Raw genomic sequence first — 18504 nt, forward strand, 5'->3', positions numbered from 1 at the left:
GGGCAACGTCGTCTCCACCAGATGTGAACGCGTCGCGAACCGGCTGCGAAGCTTGCGCGACACAAGCGAACTGAAGCGTAGTTTTTCTTCTGTTCTATTTTTTCGGCTTGTCGCGCGTCACGATGGCCTGTTTATACACAGAAATATGCTCTCAAATGCTAGGTATACATGCTCTGATTTATATTTCATCCTTATATTACTGGGGGTGTGTCCCTAGTTCCCTCTTGCAGTAGTGGAGAACAAGATAAAACCAGATAAACACCAGATATTTTATAAGCAGCTAAAAAATACAAGCCTTTTCGTTTTTCTATTGTCCTGGCAGGAAAAAAAAAATTAAAACTGGAACCTGGGAAAAAGGCAAACTTAGTTTCGCTATCTTATTTTGCGGAGGGGGCGGGGTAAATTTGAAAATACACCACAGAAAGACGTAGCCTATTGAATGATGTAGAAGTGAATGCACCGAGCAGCGGTTTGTTAGCTTGAGTGTTGGAAGGTAGTTTTTAACCAACCATTGCTCAGCCTTTGACTTTTCCGATGTCTTCGTTCGCCGTGCTTTCAAAAAGGGCTTGTTAATAAAATCAGATAATCCACAGAGCTTTAAAAAATCAGATTTAGTGGTCTTGCCGATGAAAATGCACCTCTTTTATAAATGAAGTTGTAAGCAAGCCTATTGCACTTGTACTTCAAAGCTTCCGGTGTTCATGACGTTGTGGTGTTCATATCCCTTCAAGTTTAAACGGTTAGGCTATCTTTTTGACGATTAACTGATTTTATTATTATTATTATTATTATTATTATTATTATTATTATTATTATCATCATCATTACATATTCTTCATAAAGTTGGCACGCTTGTTAACCAAGCAAATAAATTAATGCAGTTTGAGATTGATTATTATGTAGGCTACATTGCAATTTAATCTTATGGTAATTCTTTAAAGCGTTTACTTTCTCACGTATTTACATGTGTTAAAAAATATTACCATGTTAACAGACTGAAAAAGGTCTCTCACCAAGTATTCACTTATCCATAATCAACAGTCGTGAACAAACGTGAAATACACAATGTAATCCCACTGCAGACTGCGAGAGCTACTAGGAATATAGAGCTTTAAGCAAGCCTTTGCGGGACACAAACGGAACCAGTGGAGACACGCTACGCGCCGCGCCGTGCTGCTTACGCGCCGCTTACGCTACGCGTGTGGTGGGTGCCCAGCGTTAGAATTACCGTTTTGTTTTTTTGTAGTATCCGAGTCATTGTAACTCCATTTGTATGGTTACATTTCTGAAAAAAAGAAGAGGATGTTGCCATTGATTTACTGTAGGGCTGCCAGCTCTCACCGTTGAGCTTGAGTGAATGTCATGCAGTTTGGCCATTTCACGCATTCTCGTGCAACCATGTGTGAATTGGGATTTAAAAAGTACAAGTGTTCCCACTTTTCCAAATGTTGAAAATATTTGTCACTCTCAGAAGTCGCAGAAATTCTAGAAACCCTGGAAATTTGGTGCTTTACGTGAGTACTGTTATAAATAAAGATGCGTGCAAAAAGACCCAGCTAGGATGCCAGGCTTTGAAAATTGAGAAGTGCCCCAGGACCACATCCTGGTGGGCTCCAGCCTACTGCAAGCGCTGCGCACACCGCATGCCACACTTTGTTCTTACGCATTACAGTTAAATCATGTACAAGAAAACACCATTAACCAGGTTTCCATTGAACCATTGCGCAAGAACCCATGTCTTGTAAGTTTTTTCGATAATTGTAATGGTAGTGGTGAAATTCAATACATCTGGACTTCTTTTTTATACATTCGTTATATGGATAAAATTGCTATTTGCAATGCCACACTTTTATACGACAGGCCGACGTGGTGCTCAAACTGCAGTGGAAATGTTGCGTTGGATTTTGGTGTAATGTCGCGCACGTTTTCAATTTGGAAATTGTTGTTTAAGTCGCTCTGGATAAGAGCCTCTGCTAAATGACTAATGTAAATGTAATGAAATGAGAAAGAAACTGCCTACTTATGGCAACTTCTGAGCCATAGATTCAAAATACTCACACTTGTGAATCCAATGTGAGTACCGCTATTCCCATAGCTTATGTATTGCTTTACTGTTTGTGTAATAAAGTACAAACATTGCTGTAGGCTACATTCTCTTTACTGTTATAACTACTGGTATATAACCATTGTTTTGCAGGAAATATAGAACCTACAGTTATTTTCAGACTATTTGTTAGAATGGGCTTCATGTCACTTATAGGCTGTTTGTCACCTGGTTCAATATCTTGTAAGCATTCTGTCCATGGCAAAAATAATAATCATAAAGTTAGTTTTTGTGTTTTTGTAGTATAGACGTAATGTCCATTCATTCTCATTTTATCATTTATTATTGTCGTATATAGTTTATTTGGTTGCAATGACATCAAAATAAAAGTTTTATTTAATTTAATTTCATTTTATTTCAGTTCTCTGAGCATATTTCTGTCTGATAGGCTGCTGATATTTCTATATATTATAGGCTAAAGCAATGGTTTGTCATGTTCACATGGCTCTGTGATGTGGTTACTCCATAGGCTTTAAGCTATTCTCTAACATAAAAAGATGTACCTGAACTGGCACTTTTGTTTTTGGAGATACATTTAAGTGAACACATTGTTTTAGCAAGTGAAAATGGTTTTTCTCATAAAATGGGGCATACCAGCTAATCCACATAATATCCAGACCTATGCTTAACGTTTCTCTTTCTGTCTCTGACACACAAACACACATGCTATCGTGAGCCTTTTCTAGCGAATGAAAAGCCTGATGGACTTGTTCTCAAGCCACTTTTTGGTGGTCTTTGCAGTGTGGGCAGGAGCATTGTCTTGTTGGAAAATAACATCTGATCGTTCTTCTTTAGAAAACAACTTTTCAGTTGTGGGAAGCAAGCCTTTCTGCAATATTCTCCTGTATTCCAAAGCATTAATTGACTTTTCACAGTGAAGCAGCTCACCAGTACCAGCAGCTGAAAAGGCTCCCCACCATTTTTACTCTGTAGCACTTTGGTATTTATTTCTAATGAAAAGTGCATTACAAATTAAATGTATTATTATTATTATTACCATGACACCTCTTCCCCCATGCTTAACTGTGGTAGAGATGCATTCACATTCATTGTATTTCTCACCAGATCTTTGAAGACACCTCTCTGGAGCATCACCATGCAACTCAAATCGTTATTTATCATTCCACACAACTCTGCTGAACCACTCTGAATCAAACTTTCCATATTCTGCCAAAAACGTAATTCTGTCTTTGATGTTTTTCTGAGACAGCAATGGCTTTTTAACATCATCTAGACACAAAACCTGCATTAGATAACCTTCTGGTTATTGTTCTTCTCGAAAGTGTTGTTTTCTGAGATCTTGAATTCTGCTGACAGTTTTTGTAGGCTTTTTTTCCTGTCTTTGAGAACTGTAAATTTCAGCAGGTGGTGATCCCTGCATGATGAGGCTTTGGGCCTTCAGGATCCTTTCTTTCTGGCAACATTACCTGTTGTTTCAAAGCAATGGCCTGTTCTCTTAATAGCTGATAGAGAAATAGGGATTTCCTCTGCATTTAGGGTCTTGTAAATTTCAGAATAGCTACAGTTACCATGATGAAGACCATGATGATCTGACAGCAACCCCTGCATGATATTTTGCCTTTTTTGGAGAAGATTTTCTTGCTCCTTTACTGTGGGACTCACAACACAATACACAACAATACTGTAGATTTCTCCCTGCTCTATCAATCCTGGTTCCATTTATGAGCTTGTTATCAGGACCTTGATGGGCTGCATCAGGTGTGGCAGATAACCAAATAATGACTAATCTTTTAAGAAAATAAACATCCCAGAAGATTTTTTTGGAAAATTTTGTACACCCAGACGTGTTAGTTTGAATTTTACATCAAACATTTTAATCATTATCTTGATTTTACCTTTGTGTACAAGAAGACTATATAAGTGTGAATTTCCCTTCTAGCTTTTCCCCAAACAGTTCACTGCAAAAGTGAATGAGCATATGGTGGCACAGGAGGTCTCAGGAGTATTTGTTTAATTCTTGCTAATTTTCTGACCAATGATTTGCTGTTAAGACCATTTAAAGCTTAATATTTTGCCATTTTGGGCTTGGCCCATTTTTTTGCCCATGTATATATGAACAGCTATTTTTCAAGTGACTCAAAGTCAGGATATGTGTTATATTACTCCGGAATAAGTGTGTTTGACTACTTCAGGGCTGTCCTGTATTTCAGAAGTGACACACCACTTAACTTACCAAGTGGCAGTTTTCAGTAGGAACCCTGAATTAGCTGAGAAAATTCTCTCCGCTCCTTCATCCATTCATCAATTTTCCAAAGGACTTTTCTCATCTGAGTTTCAGTCATCCCTTAGCCTTCTTTGATTGCATGTGACAATTATCACATTTCTCACCAGTCCTCCATGCATAACTTGCCATTTAATGATGGTTGAGAACAATATTCCCACACTTTGACATGCTGTATTCAGTGCAGTTAGACATAACATGCAGCAGCAGTAACATATTTCTGTGGTGTTGTGCTATATCATTGTTTTGTACACTCATAAATGTGCAGTTATCACCTGCAAAAAAATTATGAATGGATTTCTAACTAGTTCTTTTGTGTGGGCAGCACTGTAGCACAAGTGTGTAAGAAACTGGGCTTGTGAAAGGTCATAGGTTCGATTCCTGGGTAGGACACAAGCGGCCAAAACCGGACTTCGTTTTTGAAGCTCATTTCCTGGTCTTGTTGTTCCTGGTTGCTCACTAGCGCCACTACGGTTGACTCCAGTATAGGTGTTTTCATATCCGGTTTCCATGTAAGTCTACGGTACAAATGCGGTCAAAATACTAAGTCAATATTTTTTTCTCATGAGAACAAATAGTCACAATATGTGTATTTTATTCGTCTTATGACTGTCCATGGGTCGATTTCATGATTTGTTGTGTCATTTGGGCACTGTTATAATATTTGTTGTGGACCAATGAGGTACAGTTTGCGTCACTTCCTGATTAGTGCAGAGGACTAAGCTACAGTAGGGGCTACAGTCTATGGTCACTGGGGTGGGCGGTGGCGCCTCTGGGCCTTGACATTGCGGCTCCGACCACGGTCCACCTGTGCGAAGTCAGAAAATGCAGGCATCTCATTTCGTAGTGATTTCATTATGGCGTATGCTATTTACAGCTGCACTAGACGACCATAAAATAATCCTCCTCTGAAGATTTTCGGTAGCCGAGTCATTTTTACTATTTCCTTTAGCCTACTTAACCAAATAATTAGTTGGCAGAAAGCGTAATCAGCTTGCTATATTTGGTAGTCCGGTAGCCTATGCTAAAACAGCCATTTGACTAGCTAGCTAACCCTAACCGGCAAATATTCAATATGTCAAACGTGTTAGACGGCTTGTCAGTCATGTACATTCCGTAAATGTCTACCTGGGCCATGCTTCACGCATGTGGCAAAGCTAATATAATCCCGATTTTGGGATAAACACTTTTTCAGTTTCACGAAGCGAATTAAGATTCTTAAGGTTTGTTTGCTGGATAACATACAACACACGATGAAATCACACACACAGAATTTAATGAAATTAACCATCTTTGTAAGACTGGCATTTAGAAAGGAACATGTTTTTAGCATTTAAGAGACCGACAAGAGCATTTAAGTGGTTCTCAGAATCGGTCCTGGGGGCTCCTTGCGTATATTGGCTTTTCTCCATTGGTTTTGATGATTTACAAGAAAAAAATAATAGCCTAATAATAATTAGAAATTCAGTGTACATTATTTTTGTCTTCATGCACCAGGTGGAAAACTTGCTGTACAAAGTGCGTTGTCATATTTAGGCTACACGCCTGCAGATCAGTTATTAAAATACTTGGTAGATTTGTTAAATCACCGCTGACAGTTAATTTTTAATCGGTAGAAAGTGACTTGTGAACGATCGGTCAGCTAGCGTCACCCAGCAAGTGAACACCACAAACGGCGATGGAGTAGCCTAGTGCAGTTACTGGCTCATTAACTGACTGTGGCGAAAACCTACGACGATAACTTGCTCGGTTAACAGCAGGTCTACCAGACAGTTATACGAAAATTAGCCTAGTCAAATCACCAGTAGCCTACATATCTCTGCTTGATTGACCATCAGTGTAGTCGATGTTCTTTTCCTGTGGTTCATATTGCTAATGCGTGAGCTAACCACGGATAGCCTACCTAGCTCAGTGGCAAGCTGATATGCTAGCTAGGCATATTCGTTTTGCTGAGAAACATAAATTGAAGATAACTGAACATAATTGTATTATTAATGTCATACATATAACGTGATTACATGACACAGTACGGTCACGGATGGAAATTAAACTCCATAAACATTTGATAATATATTTTAAAACATAACGGCAGACAGTCAGCTAGCCTCAAGCTCGTTCTGCAATCGTTCGTTCAGGTTGATGGGCTTTTCCGCACCGGACTGTCAATCACATTGTAAAAATCACAAGACCGCTTAACTCTATGGTTTTGGCTCCAAATCGACAACATGGCCGCGCCCGCCATTGAGCTTCAAAACGTGTTTTAGAGACCCACGGAGAGTCAATGGGTGACGTCACAGTAGCTTTGTCCATATTTTTTACAGTATCTGGCAGGACACTGCCGTTGTACCCTTGAGCAGGGTACTTAACCTAAATTGCTTCTGTATATATCCAGCTGTATAAATGGATACAATGTTTAAAAAAAAAAAAAATGCTATGTAAAAGTTGTGTAAGTCGCTCTGGATAAGAGCATCTGCTAAATGCCTTTAATGTAATGTAATGTAATGTGTTGTATCCAGGTGCAGAAACTGTCTAAAAACGAGGTCCTGATGGTCAATATTGGCTCCCTGTCCACGGGTGGACGGGTCAGCGCAGTGAAGGCTGATCTGGCCAAGATTGTTCTGACAAGCCCTGTGTGCACAGAGGTGGGTGAGAAGATTGCACTGAGTCGCAGAGTGGAGAAACACTGGCGGTGAGTAACGCTCCTCCATCTAAAACCTCCCCCCACTTCTACACATCTCTAACACCTTCTCTGCTTCACCCAAAATCACAATCACCCCTACACTACAGTCCTACACGTTGGGTCATTAACCATGCAGTGAGCTCCCTAATATTTGGGACAAATCCCTTTTTTCCCTTGATTTTACTCTGCACTCCATAATTTTAGATTTGTAATCAAACAATTCATATGTGGTTAAAATGCCTGTTCTCAGCTTTTATTAAAGGGTATCTCAGTACATTTCTGTTTCACTATGTATAAATAACATATTTTTTTATACATAGCCCCTTCATTACAGGATTCCATTATGTTTGGGACAAATGGCTTCACAGGTGTTTCTGATTAGTCAGGTGTGTTCAATTGGTTATTTAGTGCAAGTATAAGAGAGCTTTCACAATAGTGTCTTGATTCTAGGCTTTTGATTGCCTTTGTAGTCTGTTATTGCTGTTTGTCAGCATAAGAAATAGAGTTGTGCCAATAAAAGTCAAGGAAGCCATTATGAGGCTGAGAAAACGGTCAGAGACATAGGCCAAAACTTAGGCTTACGAAAGTCAACTGGGGGGGGGGGTATTCTTTGGATCTTGGGCAATTCCTTTTGGCCTCCAGGTCAGACAGGTGTTTCTTTATTATGGTGAGAATTCTTCTGTCATGAACTGCTCTCTTTCTTCTTAATGATGTTCTAAATGGTTAATTTTTGTAAACCCCCTCCTGGGGTTTTTTTCTTTAGAGGTTGATCGACTCAAATTTTTCCGATATCTAGCAGAACAGGAAGAGCAATATGCCGATATCAGCCAAAGTAGTTGGCGATAAATAGCCAATATTTATTTGCAGATATGTACACTACATTGCCAAAATTATGTAGACACCATTTCTAATTAGTCTGTTTGGCTACTTCAGCCTCACACATTACTAATAGCTCCATAAAATCAAGCATACAGCCATATGCTATCCACAGACAAACACTGGCATTAGAATTGGTCATGCTGAAGAATTTGCTGACTTTCAACGTGACACAGTCATGACATGGATGCCACCTTTCCAATAAGTCAGTTCTTCAAATTTCTGCCCAGCTAGAGCTGCCCCGGGCAACTCTAAGTGCTGTTATGTATTTTATAAGTGGAAACGTCCAGGAGCTCCATATTACTGTCCATGGTTTTGGAATAAGATGTTCAGTCAGCACATACAGAAGTGACGTTCGGATGTCCACATACTTTTGACCATGTAGTGTATGTTTGTATGTATATAAATACAGTATATATAATCTCATAAACACGTTTTCAACGTACAAAAATGCCAAGTTACTCACACATACAAGATACACCGTCTATAACTCATTCATTCAGACTGCCAAAATCCAGGCCTGCCATTAAAAGTATTGATATCAAAATGACGCCAAGTTACGGTACTACAAACAATATAGGCTATCTTGCCTCACCAAAATTAAATAAGATATATTCCCAAGCAATGTTACCCAATATTTCCTCAATTCTTGCAAGTCACTTGGCCCTTGCATGCAGGCCAGTAAGCACAGAAGAGCTCCCATTGAATCCATATGGCTTTGCAATATTGCAGCTGGTTAATAACTGAACGTGCAGACGGTACATCATAATGCAGTGTATACGTTCGGTGAACAGCGGGTAGATATGGTGCAAAAGCAATAATTGAGAAGTAGTAGACAATTATTAGTGAGGGTAAAAGCAGGTTAAAGAAACGTGTTCCTAGCTGGGCTTGAACCTACGACCCCGTGTTCCCAAGACTGTGACCTTGCCCACTAGGCCACAGCAGACTAGTTGTTTAAACTGGAAATGTTTCAGAGTAAAAAGTTATGGGTATTTTGCGTGTGTATGCGAGTTTTTGATTGGGTCGTGGAGGTGAAGATTTGGCTGGTATCGGTAAAATGTCCAATGGGGAGACATGATGTTAATGAGATAGGCGGCAGGAAAAAGAAGAAGAAGAATGAGAAGAAGGAGAAAATGCAAAATCCCCTTAGTTTGGGGCTTTAGTGTGTGGACATGTGAAGTTGTTTATGAATTCTGTCTGTTGAAATGGGGTGTGAATGTACAGAATTTAATGTTTTTAAAGGGCTGAGTGTCTGTGGCTGTTGTGGTTATTTCTGTGGGGAACCCTGAAAAGTGCCAAACTCTCGGTGCTGTATAGGTATGGGGCATACCCCCGCCAAGGCGTAACTTGGCGGGATGGCATACTTGCCATCCCGATATAGCAGACTATCTTCACAGCGCTATGGAGCTGCTTTTGGGGCTACTCCATAGTGCTAATCTAGATGCAATCCTTACCAGATTTGAAAAATGTGGTGTCCTTCCCTAGTTATAGGCTATACAATTGGGGCATATGCCCTCAAGTGGAATTATGGGTGAAAAAGTGGTGGAGTATAACAGGTTATCACACACTTACAATTTAGTATTAGTTCATGAAATGTTAAATCGCACCAAATGAATTAACTCGTGAATTACTACAATCTTTATAAACAAATTAGATGCATTAGATGTTTTGAAATGATTCACAAAATTCTTGTGAATTTGAACATCAAAAATGAACACACTGTATATTAACAATATACATATTCAGTCTTTTTTTATGTATTTAAAATACATTAAATACAAAATACATTTGCATTTTTCAAATACAAATTTTAAAAACTAAAAATTATAATTTTGTCTATATATCAATCAATATTATTTGTATAGCGCGTTTAACAAAGGAGCTTTGTCACAAAGCAGCTTTACAGAGAACCAGCCCCAAAAGAGTAAGCGTAAGTGGCCCAACAGTGGCAAGGAAAAACTCCCCGACTGATAACAGGAAGAAACCTTGAGCAGAACCAGACTCAGAGGGGGAACCCATCTGCCGCGGGCAGGCACCGATTTGTAGCTGGTCTGGGGCTGGGGGGGTGCTTAGCAAACTTGGGCTAGAGCTCCGGGCAGGTGCCCAGAGCTGAGGAAGATGAGGAAAAAAAAAAAACATTGTTAGGGGGTTCAAATGGTAGTTTAGCAAGCAGAGCAGAAGAGACAGAGGTGCCTGCTTGCGATAAGGAAAACCCGGGCAGAATAAGGCTATGGCAGCATAGCTAAGGGAAACAGAGGCAGGGGCCAACGCAGCCATGATGGCAGGCTTGAGACGGTCATCACCAGACCATGACAGGTTCAGCTTAACACAGCACTACCACTACTGGGGCGACATAGCTCAGGAGGTAAGACCGATTGTCTGGCAGTCGGAGGGTTGCCGGTTCAAACCCCGCCCTGGGCATGTCGAAGTGTCCTTGAGCAAGACGCCTAACCCCTAACCCCTAACAGCTCTGGCGAATGAGAGGCATCAATTGTAAAGCGCTTTGGATAAAAGCGCTATATAAATGCAGTCCATTTACCATTGTAAGAAAAAATAAGGTTCCGGACGAGAAAATCTTGGTCTTCGTAGAAACTGTCTTTATTGGCAAAATATGGCAGCAACAGAAAATACACGTAGCATGTACTCTGGGAGCATCGAAGTCAAAATGCACCTTACAAACAAAGACTACTACCAACAATTTCAGTCAGGAAACCTCCTTTCCTTGTAGGTTCTTTGAAGACGTGAAACTGAATTAAAAGTGGAAGCTGTATCACGAAAGATGATACTCACCGTATGGGAAGCTGATGTCAGGAATCTCCCCTCTTTTTTTTCAGCTCGCGTTGGGCTGGCTCGCCAATGTAAGAAAAAATAAGGTTCCGGACGAGAAAATCTTGGTCTTCGTAGAAACTGTCTTTATTGGCAAAATATGGCAGCAACAGAAAATACACGTAGCATGTACTCTGGGAGCATCGAAGTCAAAATGCACCCCGACTGTCTGTCTTGGCCTTCTTTTAAGCTGTTAGTTGTGATTTGATTAGTGGTACCAGTGATGATTGGTGAGTGAGATGATTAGTTTCTGTCAAGAGTCACACAATGCCTTAGCAACTCTGCTTTGTTAATCACTCCCGAGTCAGTTTCATTCACCTTTCTCCCTCTCCCGGCTGATTGTATCAATATGGCACTGTCAGTCTTTACAGTGATACTGAAGTCTTGTGAGCTGTGAACTAAGGCTTTCTTTCATCAGTGGGCCCAAGTATTGCGTTTTGGCACAACCTCTGTATTGAAGATTTGTAGTTGAACTAAAAATCTTACACCATTTACCATGATGATCCAGTGACAGCACTAACCATTCAGTCCACCAGAGACACCGTAGCTATACCCACCACCCACTCCTGCCCCTCAAATATAGGAGAGTCTAAAAAGATATGTTTTGAGCCTAGCTTTAAATAAGGTGATAGTGTCTGTGCCTTGAACATGGGCAGGCAACCTGTTCCACAGGAGGGGTGCATAATAGGAGAAGGCTCTACCACCTATGGTACTTTTAGCTATTCTAGGAATAACAAGGAGGCCTGCACCCTGCGAACGGAGCGTTCGTGAGGGAATAGAAGGAAGAAGTAAATCATTTAAGTACAAAGGGACAAGCCCATGTAAGGCTTTAAAGGTAAGAAGTAGTATCTTTTCGTCTGTTCGGAATTTAACTGGCAACCAGTGAAGCGATGCTAACACTGGGCTTTGTGCTCGAATCTCCTTGTTCTAGTGAGAATACGAGTTGCTGCATTTTTAAATTTGCACATCCAGGCAAAAGAGCATTGCAGTAATCTAATCTTGAAGTAACACAAGCATGAACTAGCTTTTCTGCATCATGTAAGGGCAGTATTTTACAAATTTTTGAGATATTTCTCAAATGATAAAAAGAAGCCCTAGAGATGTTTTTAATGTGTATATCAAATGCAAGATCTGGATCAAAGGTAACACCAAGATCTTTGATTACAGTACTTGAAGTAATGGAGGATCCATAAATGTTAAGCATATAGTCAGATAGTTTGCATCTCAGGGACTTAGGCCCCACAACCATTATCTCGGTCTTATCGGAGTTTAGCAAGATAAAATTTTGGGTCATCCATTCCTTTATGTCTATAAGACTGGCTTTGATCTTTGACAGCTGGACAACTTAATCAGGTTTAACTGATAGATACAACTTGGTATCATCTGCATAGCAATGGAAATGAATGCCATGTTTGCAAATAACTTGTCCCAGGGGGAGCATATAAATAGAGAAGAGCAAAGGCCCAAGCACAGATCCTTGTGGTACTCTATATTAGGGGTGGGCGATATGACGATATTAGATTGTGAACGATTAAAATGTCTCCACAATCTGCCTTCCCAGAGAGATCGGGAGTATGGAAACTGCACATTCTATCAGTTGCACTGACAACGCTCATACATGGCATCCAATGTTGTTTTCTCAGCCAAACCTAAAATCACACTATTCGCTAGTCCCTGTTGCGCCTCCCCTAACAGACACACCAATAAACCAATAATAACAAACAGTACGTAGCGCCTTGGATTTATTTTCCTCCCCCTTTTTTATTTGACAACATAGCGGCATGGCTGACACCACGGAAGAGTTGGTCCCTAAAAAAAATTGCATGTGATATGGAACTGGTTTGGGTTTTCCAAAACTGACACGGCGCAAAACACCAGCCAAACAATCAGGGGATCTCTTGTGAGTGGCTCAGGTACAGCCACGCAGCTAGAGGCTAGCGGTAGAGGTACAAACTTAATACTTTGCAGAATTGCACTTAATTAAAATCTGGTACTTTGGCCCAAATGGTCTCTGTTGTTCTTTTTCTTTTAGGTTTTGTTTCCTTGAAGGGCAATATTTTCTTAAATATGGATATTAGTTTGATTGCACTGTTCATTAACTTGCAAAATAGTCTTAAAAACCAACATGAAAAAGAATCATGATCATACCATGGATCGTGTTCATGCCTGAAAAAAAATGGTGATATCTAACCCTCGATTGATAAGAGGAATCATTATTAAAATGCACAAATTGATATCGGTCTAATAGGTATGATCTGAACCAAGCGAGTGCCTGTCCACGGAGGGCTACAAGATTTTCAAGTCTGTCCAGAAGGATGAGGTGATCAGCAGTGTCGAATGCTGCACTTAAGTCTAAAAGCACAAGTACAGAGATGCAGCCATTGTCGGAAGCGAGGTGTAGGTCATTGAGTACTTTGACCAGAGCTGTTTCAGTGTTGTGAGAGGGTCTAAAACCAGATTGAAAAACTTCCAATATATGACTGGAGTGCACAAATGAACCAGGTTGTTTTGAAATGGCCTTTTCTAGTATTTTAGAAAGGAGTGGGTGGTTTGAGATTGGCCTGTAGTTAGACAGATCATTCACATCCAAGTTTGGCTTCTTAAGAAGGGGTTTGATGACTGCAAGTTTAAGAGTCTGTGGTATGTGTCCAGATGATAAAGACGCATTGACAGTATGTAACATTGGTGTTCCAATCACTGGTAATAGCTTCGTAGGGATAGGGTCTAGATAGACAAGTAGAAGATTTTGAGGAATTTACTATGGCATTAAACTCCGTGAGATCTATTGGAGAAAAAGAGTTCAGAAATTCATAGTCATTGCTACTAAATGATATTGAGACGCATGGATCAACTTGATTCTTGATCAGTCTGGCAACAGTGTTAAACAGGTGCCTAGGATTGTTTCTATTATCATCTATTAAAGGAAAGTATGAGGAACATGCTGTGGAGAGGGCATGTTTATAAGTTAGTAGACTGTCTTTCCATTCCTGGAGGAATACCTGCAATTTAATAGAACGCCATTTGCGCTCAAGTTGGCGTGAAGCTTGTTTGAGAGCACGAGTATGGTCGTTGTACCAGGGTGCTAATTTCTCATAGCGGACTTTCCTCTTCTTAAGAGGTGCGATAGTATCCAGGGTTCTGGGAATTACGTAATTTATGTTGTGTGTCAGCTGATCAATTGAGCTAATGCTTGCATTTTTGTATGCGTTTGGGCGGGAGCCAAGAAAATCCCCACAGTGCACAAATGAGCCTGGGAGCTCATTAATAAAAGCATTTGCAGTCCTGGAGGAAAGCTTACAGCTAAGGTAGAATGAAGGATCTGGTGACACATGACAGATATGTGAAAGTTGGAAAGTAATTTAATGGTCTGATAGCACAGAGTTTGTAGGCATAACTGCTATATTTGCTATTTTAAGTTAAGACCAGATCAAGAGTATGGTTATGAGAATGTGTGGACTGATGTATATGTTGATCGAAACCCATAGATCCAATGATGGACAAGAATGCTGATCTGAGAGGATCACCTTCACTTTCATCCATGTGAATATTGAAGTCCCCTACAATTACTACTTTATCTGAATGAACAACCAGGCTGGAAAGGAAATCAGCAGACTCAAGTAAAAAGCCACTGTATGGCACTGGTGGCCTGTGTACGATTGCAAGGATAAAACTGACTGCTTTTTTTGTCCGGATGTGCAAAACTGAGAACAAGCACTTCAAAAAAGTTACACTGGAAGGCGGATTTCAAAGTAGCGAGAAGATTATTATATAAGAATTATATACAGCAGCAACACCACCGCCACGACCCATCAGACGGGAAATGTGCGTATAGCTGTAGCCAGGAGGGGTGGATTCATTTAAGGCAATATATTGATCAGTTTTAACCCAAGTTTCAGCTACACATAAGATTTCAACTTGGTGATCAGTAATTAATTAATTTACAAGTGTTGCCTTAGGGGCATCTGATATTAATTAATCCAGTTTTTAGCTGAGTTTTTTGCTCGGCTGAGTTTGGTCAGCCTCATTATTAGTAGAATAACACGGTCTGATTTTTTGCAGATTAGCCATACAAACACCCCTAATGGGCTTCTTAGCAAGGCTTAATTGTGGTTGAGGGACAGTCACTATCTCAATAGCATGTAACCTGGGCCGCAGTTTCTTTTTGTATATGATAACTGAGTTATAGGGAGGCATATAGGAAAACCTTTTTTATCAAATGTTTTAATTTATTTTACTGAAAGCCATTGGTGTTAGATTTTTAAATGTCCCATTACAGGGAAAAAAAAGAAAATGTTAATGTTATAGGCTAAGGCAAAACAGCAGTGGGTTGTTTACATTGGTTGGCCTGCAAACTTCGTATTATTACTGGTAGATAAAGCAATGGGGCTCATATGAAAACTGATTTACATGTGTTTTTCAAAGTAGACAAATCTGTAGCGTTTTGGAAATTGAAAATGGGATTATTTGAATTGAAGGCCACATAACAATGTGGTAGTCTCAGATGGTCACCCCACGGACCAACCCTGTTGGAAGTCTGGCTTGCGAGACAGTGTGATAACGTTTACAGTACGAGCTTTTATTGATACTCATATTAAAATGTCCACCATGCTCAACATGAGCCAACCATGGCTGACTAATAGCAGTGGTCATTTTAGCACATGGGACAGCCAGCGATGCACAGTTTCACCAGACTCCGGAGTCCCATTAACCCATACACAGCTAATGGGACCATTATGTCTAATTGTATTTCACGATAACATTTGTAAATGAACAAACCGAATTAAAGTGGTAAAGGGGTTTCAGCAACTGTTTTTGATGTTCCGCCTGTTACCTAGCTGGCAAGCAGTGATCTTCAGGTGCAAGTTAACAGCGTAATAGCCACTCAAGTTGGTCACAGGCAGCTTTCAGACTATTCATTATTGCAACTGTGTCTGTAATCTCTTGATACTTTTATGTACGATTTCAGTTAATTGACACAAAGTTTCATATTTTAGGTAGTATTTGAAATTACCAGTAATAAAGCGGGGAAAAAACATACTGTATGGCCAAAATTGTGGTATTTGTACTGTGTTGCCTAACTGGCAGCATCATTTAGAGTAAGATACAGCCAACTGTGAGCATGCATTAATGGTACACTACAGGGCTAAAAGTCTGTGGACACCTCACATCCAACGTCTCATCCAAAATTAATATGTAGTTGGTCCACCCGTATCTGCTATAACAACCTCCACTCTCCTGGGAAGGCTACGTACTAGATGCTGGAGCATTGCTGCAGGGATTTTCTTTCGTTCAGCCAGAAGTGCATTAGTGAGGTCGGGCTCTGAATGGGTGATTAGGCCTGGCTCACAGTTGGCTTTCCAATTGATCCCAAAGGTGCTGGATGGGGTTGAGGTGAGGGCACCTTCCCCTTTCTCCTGGGGAAGCACAGAATCATCTAGAAAGTAATTGTATTCTGTAGCATTAACCACTTAGCGCAATGCCCCTAATGGTCGGTAAGTCGGCATGCCTAGATTGCTCAATTCAGACATTCTGTGCTCCTGCAACCAAATTATGAGTTGAAAACACAAACTCGATGTCCTAGCTTTATTAGTAGACTATTCAGAACAACTATGCTGAATACGGGGTTTCGCAGCGCCACCATTGACACGCTGGTCGTGCATTTACCAAGCACGCCCTCCCTGCAGTCTCATCTGTAACTACACCCCCCACACATGACACACTGGAGAATGCCCATTCTTTTACCACAAAAAATTTGTATTCCGTCGTAGCAACAAGATAAAGGAACATTAGCCGAAGCTATGCCAGTACAGCTGTGAAAGCTGTGAATGCTGAAATAAACGAGGAATTAAAAAAAAATTATACCATGTCATTCTACTGTCAATATCTGCGACTAAATATGGAATAAATATACAACCTTACCATTGGTTTTACGTGTAGAGATGTCCCACGGAGTGGTCATATATTGTCTTCGACATTTCATTTGTGAAATATACGCTCATTTGTGACGCCTGGGTACCTTCCAAAATAGCTGTGCGTAATACCACACATGTTCTTTACAGTATTGTCGTCCTTTGTAGTACAATCTGGCTTGATCAACAATTAATCATTCCAATAGGTGACAGAATAAGCTTTCTAACTATGTATAATATGTCTAATTTTACTTTTGGAATAGCTGTTTTATAGCTCAGCGTAACCGAAAGTGTTGTCTTATTATAGCTGCATTACGCATTCTGTGGTATCAGTAAAAGACACTGCACCTGGCAAAATTTTATCAATGACATTAATAATTTCTAGGAAAATATTGTTCTTGAGAAATTCTAAGTATGTCTGAGGCATATGTTTGCTGATTGACCTAGCTGATATGTTTTCTCAACTAACTTAGATTTAGAACTGGGGAATGACAGCATTCATTTTGTCTCTGTCTCTATCTACTGAACACAGATAATATTTAATCGTCCAAATGTAAGTGTTACTGCTGAAAATTTCTGTTATATACGCTATTTTTGAAATTGAGTGTCTTTAAATAGGTTGGTGGTATTTTATAATGAGAGTATTTCACACTGTAACGTAAACGTTCCTTGGTTTGCTAATTGTGTTTGTGTTTAATATAATGCACCGGATGTGACCTCAACTGGAACATTGCCAAAACGTGGTGGATGGTTGAGTATTGTTTTAATGTCGTCCCATCCCCATACAAGAAAACATCACATACTGTAGAGTACATAAAAACATAGGAGAGTTAATGATTACACATTTAGGTACTGTACCACATAAAATTAAAGCCACAAGCGGCGTTGGGAGGGGTCCAAGCATTGAAGCCTGTTCAACATATTAATAAGCATAAGCCTATAGTGTTACAACACTAAACAATAGAAAAATATATTAAATATATTTTAAAAATTAAACAATTGTAAATTAAATATTTAAACAGGTCTTTCACTTTTAAATGGATCTAAAAACAGCATATTTTAATAACAATACAGCATCTTCCTATAATAAAATATTTCCAAATTAGAACACCTATTGCTACTGAAGTGAACTGAGTCGAAGCTTGCGCTGTATCAATGAGGTTGAATGCACAAGCGCAGATCACCTGACTTGGCTACCTTAGTTGCTACTGCCATCTAGCAAAGATTCTGACAAATTACACCTTTCATCCTCTCAATCAGTAATGCGGGAGACACATTTCCCTGGCTTTTACATTTGACACAAAACTACCGAATGTCGGAAAATTCTAATACCGAACATTTTCTTTTCTTTAAGTACCGAAAAAGTGCTGAAGTTTCGGTATACCGTGCAACACTATGTCAGACACATATTCCAATCCATTGCTCAGCTTAGCAGAGAATGCACATTTCAGAGCGCCTCAGAGACAGATAGAATTATAATACATATTTCAAATAGTAAATACGACATTAAAAAAAAAAACGAAACAAAAAACAAAATATCAACTCGCCATTCCTGCTACATGCGTGCTGCGTGCGGAGTACCATATTATTTATTTCGAGATTGGCTGTCTACAGCATAAATTGCTGTCTTTTGTTTATATTCAATATTAGTAATTGCAGCGAGAAACTGCAGCTGTTGACACAAGAAAGTTTGTTATATTATGGTAGCAACGGAACAAAACAGATTATATAGGCTATATTTATCTTCATTCTTATACCAGCGTGTCTTCGCACATTTGCAGAGAAACTCAAAAACTATCAATAAAAATGGTTTAGCTATTTTTCAGCATAATGACGGATGGGGATGGGACCATATGAAAACAATTTT

At 39.7% G+C, this 18504-nt stretch overlaps 1 protein-coding gene and 1 long non-coding RNA gene across 2 annotated transcripts in view; both read left to right on the forward strand.

Annotated features, from left to right (window-relative positions):
* The window catches only part of LOC135254135 (uncharacterized), a 210079-nt gene that overhangs the window by 69690 nt on the left and 121885 nt on the right, over positions 1-18504 (forward strand). The window lies entirely within an intron of this gene.
* Positions 1-18504, forward strand: part of eif2s3 (eukaryotic translation initiation factor 2, subunit 3 gamma) — a 64136-nt gene that overhangs the window by 40181 nt on the left and 5451 nt on the right. Inside the window, exon 12 of the mRNA XM_064334103.1 lies at positions 6863-7035. Within this exon, the coding sequence (XP_064190173.1) occupies positions 6863-7035 (173 nt within the window). The remainder of the gene's footprint in view (positions 1-6862; positions 7036-18504) is intronic.

The sequence above is a fragment of the Anguilla rostrata genome, chromosome 4, assembly GCF_018555375.3.
Source record: "Anguilla rostrata isolate EN2019 chromosome 4, ASM1855537v3, whole genome shotgun sequence".
NCBI lineage: Eukaryota > Metazoa > Chordata > Actinopteri > Anguilliformes > Anguillidae > Anguilla > Anguilla rostrata.